At 37.4% G+C, this 6,237-nt stretch overlaps 1 protein-coding gene across 1 annotated transcript in view; it reads left to right on the forward strand.

Annotated features, from left to right (window-relative positions):
- necab2 (N-terminal EF-hand calcium binding protein 2) overlaps positions 1–6,237 on the forward strand; it is a 111,531-nt gene that overhangs the window by 101,745 nt on the left and 3,549 nt on the right. The window contains exons 10-12 of the mRNA XM_019894239.1: positions 1,232–1,344; positions 3,769–3,846; positions 4,356–4,447. Of these exons, the coding sequence (XP_019749798.1) occupies positions 1,232–1,344; positions 3,769–3,846; positions 4,356–4,447 (283 nt within the window). The remainder of the gene's footprint in view (positions 1–1,231; positions 1,345–3,768; positions 3,847–4,355; positions 4,448–6,237) is intronic.

Here is a 6,237-nt window from a genome sequence, read left to right on the forward strand (position 1 = left end):
CCCTAATCTGAATAAGGCCTCCTCTTTATGGGTAGAACGCCCCCCCCCCCATAAAAGTAGCTCTCTTTTGAAGCTTTACTTAAATATGACATTCTTTTCTGTAAAAAAAAAAAAAATAAATCAACATTTTCCGTGTATCAATGTAAATGATAAAACAGTCCCACAAGGACATTAATTGAGCAAAGACACTGTCACTTTAGTCTTTAGTTTGCTTCCTAATACTATAATTGTCTTCTTCTCCATCCTGTGTTCCCTCGTCTAACAATTAAGGAATTCAGTCAACTTTGCAGATTCTCCCCTCATACAGCTTTTTTGTCTTTTTCTGTGTCCACTTGAGTTTTGAGATTTCCGACCTTTATTTAGACATTGAAATACTGTATATACTGTACATGCGAGCTTTGCACACCGTTACCTTTGTTGTGTGTCGGTACTGTCCTCAGCTCCGAACGCAATCGGAACGCACCTCTCGGCCAGTGACTTCAACCACAGCGGCGAAATAAAGATGAATGAAAGGGATGGCGTTCCATCCCATTTCAGCAGCCAACACTTTTCTTTGGCCCTCCTGCTCGTAAATGAGTACACCTGCTCCGCACACTTGTCTTTACTGCTGCTACTTCCGTGTTGAATAATGACCTCTATTAAGAAAAAAAAAACAACAACAACAACCACAACAACGTAAAGGACCCCAAAATGTGGGCTTTGTTTTCCGGCATGCTTGCCTACTTTTATGTGAAACATTAGATTGTTAAATTATTTCAAAGGTTACCTTTTTGCCTACATTTCAATAAAAAAACAAAACCATGCTGTTGTCATTATTAATGAGGCTGTCTTACCTACGTGCCTCTTTTGCTTACTTCTTTTCCTCCTCTTTTCCTTTCTTTGAACATTGTGCAACGAAAGCTTTGTCCTTTTCCTCTCCACTTAGATGAAAAGTGTAAATTGAATTTTCCATCATTCCCCAAGAATCCCCATCCTGCGTCTCTTGTATCGAGCGCGTTTGTAAGGGGGTGCAGATAATAGAAAACCTTTTCACATTTTTTGCAGGGGTGGACGTAGCTGACCCCCAATCTTTTCTGTAGCCGTACATTTTGCTCCTGCCAAATAGCGCCATTGATGGTTTCCAAGAAATTGAAATCCGGCGACTCGAACAAAGTTTAATACACTCTATAAACTCTGTCTGCTCCGTATGCATTAAAGACAATGCTTTTTAATAATGATTTTCTCGATGCAGTCACTACTCCTGATCCGTCAGGAAATGGTGGTTTCCCAGAAGAAGCTTGGTGACTATTGCGAGGCTCTGAAGCAATACCTAAAGAACGTCTCCACTCAGAGAGACTGCTTTCAGTAAGTCCCTTCGACGTTGTTTTCTGTGTTCCTGACTTTCAGGAAGATTATTGTGCATCTATTCATTCAGAGACATACTCTTATGGTTTCACTGTCCCCTATTGATCCTGATAAGTAACTGAGACATCCCCCGCCCTTGCTCGTTACCCCCCAATGAAAATTGAACATAGCTCAGGCAAAACATTGTGCTGCTTTGGTTATGCAATATTATCATTGTCATTTCATTTTATGTTCAGGTTATCCCCTTCTGATACCTATTCCTATCCATATCACGGCACTTCCAAATGTTATTATTATAACATGTAAGTGACTCAGTTGCCTGAATCTATACCTCATAAGATACCCAGAAGAAACACTGCACTGTAACTCATTCCATAATGTACTGTCGCTGCAATATACGTTACACATTCCTAGTATTCTATTATTTTCTGTTCACTTATATTGGCATACAATAACCAGGAAAACCTAACTTTTACACTGGTGAAGGGCTGAGCGATTATAAAAAAAAAACATAATCGCTATTATTTTGATTGAGATTGAAATCACGATTATTAAAACAATTCTTCATTGATTTCAAAACTTAGTATTTCTTCAACTACTAAAACCCCACGACTCAAAACACTATTCTTTTTGTCAAGGACAAAATTCGTAAATGTATGTCAAATTCAAACCAATTGCACATTCATTCTGCGACATCCGCACCTTTCGTGCCTTGTATCTTTATACACCATATCGCCTGTAATAAGCATTAGCCTTATCTATTGAGCATTTACCACTCAAAATGTTCCTTTATAATCCTTAAACCTTCTTAAAATTTAATTGAACTTGTGTGATAACAGGCAATCTGAGCAGTCGCACACTCATAAACAATATCATGCCATACAAGTACAAGAATTACTAACAGCTAAATGATCTGCAAATAAATAAATAAAATATTAATAAAAAAATGCTGCAAACACTCAAACAAGACATTTAAAAACATTTTTCTCACCTAAGTTAGTTCGAGCATTTTATTTAAGATTCAAAGACCCCAGACCGTATAGTATAAAGGGCCCCGATGTCTGTTGGGAGCAATAGTCAAGACCTGCTTTGAACATACAGAACATAGCCATTTGCTAGGCCTAAGCTTGAATGTCAGCACAACGAGGCACATAACTCAAACATGTTCAAGCGCTGCATGAATTTTGTATATAGTATGATTTCTTATTTCACATTTGCAGCAGTTTTCACATGAAAATAGCTTCAGGTATCCCATGACATGCAAAAGGCCCAGGTCAATGACAAGCCCTGGGTCGCAAGCTATTTTGTGCGAACAAAAGGAGACCATGGTAAACTCTTGCAAATGTTTTATTGACCATTATTATGGCCTATAACTTGTAGAATTCAATTTTTAAAAAATGAAGAGCGGTGATTTCTTTGCACAAGTGGATTTGGTTGTTTTCAGAAAGAACTAGTCACATTCAAAATCATAAGTGGGAGTCAGAACACCTGCCACCTTTTTAAGTGCCTCAAAATATTCCCAAATAAAGTTCAGCTGTTCTAGTGGGCTTTTCTGAAGTCTTTGCTTTCGAGCAGAAGCTTGAAGGAAAACTTGCTATTTCAAACGGTTCATAATTCCGTTCAACATGACTAAGGCCCCAGTTTCAGCTGCACCACCATATTTTACTATTCATATGGTGTTCTTCTGGTCATACATTTTGAAATTCTGCCTAAAAGGTTCAACCTTGGTTTTTCTTGGGACCAATTTACCCACACTTTTGTGTGTGTGTGTGTGTGTGTGTGTGTGTGTGTGTGTGTGTGTGTGTGTGTGTGTGTGTGTGTGTGTGTGTGTGTGTGCATTCATTCTTTCGTGCTGGTGAAAGTTTGAAAGAGAACTTTCACGGATTATTGCTGCCTTAACCCGTTCATGCACCCTGTAACCTGATAACATGATCAGCTGTCCACTGTAGTAACCGTTGTCCCTGAAAGGGTTAAATATGAAATGTCACACACTTCTTTTTCTTCCCAGCTTTTTAAACATAAAAATAACAGACTGCATTTTTCTGCCCACTAATAACTCAGGTCGCTTTTTAAGCTCGATGATCCAATATGTTTATATTGCACTTATATTGAACTGTGTACAGCTCTCTTTATCTACATTTATTTTGTGCTTGCAAACACTTTGTTTTTCTTCTTTCTACCCCCCACATTTGCTGCTGTAGACTGTAAATTTCCCCAGTGTCGGACAAATGCAGGATATCTTAGTTCCTAGAAATACAGAGAATTACAGTACTATTTTGAGAAAAGTCTCTGACACTTATGAGAATAAAGAGTAATGTGGAAATTGCACAAGACAAGACAAAAAATTGTCATAGAGCTATTCTGTCCTTACCCAATAGGAAGACCGTTGCTGAGCTGTGCTACTGATGTCTGTCTCTTTTCCAGTGTGACTGCAGTGCGCCTGCCAGATGGCTTATCCTTTGTCATCTATGAGTTCTGGGACGGAGAGGATGAGTGGAAAAGGTACAATAGTAATTCGATGAATTTTGTTACTTTCTGTGGCAAAATAAGCCGTTTCAAAGTAGCCGACTGACTTCATTAGAACGTAGAGGGGAAATAATGCTGAGCGAATTAGAATTAAGAGGACCCGCTCCTTCATATTATTTCTTTCATTTTGCTTGTTTGACAATCAGCTTTCACATTACTGCAGCTCCTTTTGTTTCATTTACGTACTTCCTTGCTATGTTGTTTTAACTTATGAAAAATGCTCTTGCATTCATAATGGATTAGTCATCCCGCTTTCTTATGAATGGCTGCGGGAAGTTGAGACGCAGCAAAGCTGCTGAGGTCGAAGCTGCCTGCTGCTTCAAGTTTCCGCTTTGATGCTCACATCCAGCACCAGATACTCACTGTCATTAATATTTTAACTCCTACAGGAATTGCTAAGGGCCATATTTTGAAGGACTTGGACTGTATGTGTGAGTGTCTGGATGTATCGTATGTGAAAACTCAACCACATGCTATGTTTCCAGGCACCTTCAGTCAGGTCCTAACAAAGCCTTTCAGCACGTGAAAGTGGACACGCTGTGCCAGCCAGAGGCCATTTCCTCTGTCGCCGTGCCAGGTTAGTACTTCAAAATGACAAATGAGGACTGGAATTAGGTCGTACAGCTTTCTGGTATTCTGCAGTTACAATTCATTTAGGGTTAAACAAAAATGACTCATAGTCGGGTTATCTCACACTCATTGTGTGAAGAGGGAAACACACCCCTATTACTTAAATTATTCAAAACATTAAAACTTGCAAAGATTCCAAAAATTCAGGACATGAGAGGAAATACTTTCCACATTAGTCAAAAATTCCCACTGTCAAAAATGTCACATTATACCAGTGCTTCTCAATTATTTTCTGTCATGCCCCCCTCAGGAAGAAGAAAACATCTCACGCCCCCCCACGACTATAAATAGTATCATTTGTCTATAAAATTCTTACAAGAACACCTCTGCATAATACTGTATTCTTATTAACCTAAAAGAGAATAAAACAAGAAAGAAATATGGACCAACTTACAACAAAGAATAGCTTTATTAACTGCAACAGAAAAGATTTAAAGTTCATCTGAAATTCAAAAATAAAATTAAATCCTTAATTCAACTGTAAACATTTTTGACTGATCATGTCAAACCATACGATACTGAAAAATAAAATTACAAAAAAAATCAATAAATAACAATGCATTCAAACTGACCACCAACATTAACTCAGGAGCACAATATAAAAAAAAACTTTAACCTGCAAAACAAAAATATATAAAATAATTTGTGCTGATTTTTTTTTTTTTTTTAATCAAAGATGATGTCTGGATGAATGGCTACAATGAGCACATTTTGCAATGCACAGCTTTTCGAAACGAGGTTTGAAGCAGGACACAGCAACTCTTGGCTCCAGCTCAATGTGTAGCTGGGACCTGTATTTTAGTTCACTGAAGTAGCAGTCACAAAGCAGGATGATTGTTGGCAATATTCGGCACGTTTTCGCTGAAAAAACTCAACTCAATTCCAATCATTCCTTTCCACATTTATGACAATAAAATTCCCACATGAAAAATATGTAGTATATATTTTCCTCATCCTTCCACCTTTCTCAACTGTGTCAAACCATTCCAACTAAAAAAAAACCCCAAATCAAACAAAAACCTAAAATAACAAAGCGGTTGTTGCATGGCAGCAGTCCGATGGATAAAATCCTTTGCGGAGGGTCGTTATTGGTGTTTTAATCAAGTCTAACATTGTTGCATTTTACAGGCGTTCCCCCATATTTCCACACAGTAGGTCATTATTACTCCCATATATGACCTACTGTGTGGAAATATGGGGGAACGCCTGTAAAACAAACACACTCCCTGTCTTAAAACTACAAAAAAAAAAGCAATCAGAATAATCAATAGGTCGAAATATACAGAACCCACAAATCCACTATTCATCAAATTAAACACAATGAAATTCTATGACCTGGTTGACTTCAAAATCGCCCAATTAATGTATAAAGCACATAACAATCTCCTTTGCCAAAATATCCAGAAGCTTTTTGAAATTAGAGATAGTTGTTATAATCTAAGGGGTACTAATCAATACAAAAAATCCAGAACAAGAACAAACATCAAGCAAAGGTGTGTATCAGTAATAGGAGTCAATCTGTGGAATAAGCTTGAAACGGATCTGAAAATGAGTAAATCGCTGGATGAGTTCAAAAACAAATTTAAAAGATTAGTGCAAAAAAACTACATAAATCAAAGTTAAGAAGATAAATTTGATATACTTCTAAAATATAGCAATACAACGGTTTGTTCTTGTTTTGGATTTTTGATCAACTTATTAAATGTATTCAAGAAATGCAGTATTTATAATGAATAT

Source organism: Hippocampus comes, unplaced genomic scaffold, assembly GCF_001891065.2.
Source record: "Hippocampus comes isolate QL1 unplaced genomic scaffold, H_comes_QL1_v1.1 scaffold104, whole genome shotgun sequence".
NCBI lineage: Eukaryota > Metazoa > Chordata > Actinopteri > Syngnathiformes > Syngnathidae > Hippocampus > Hippocampus comes.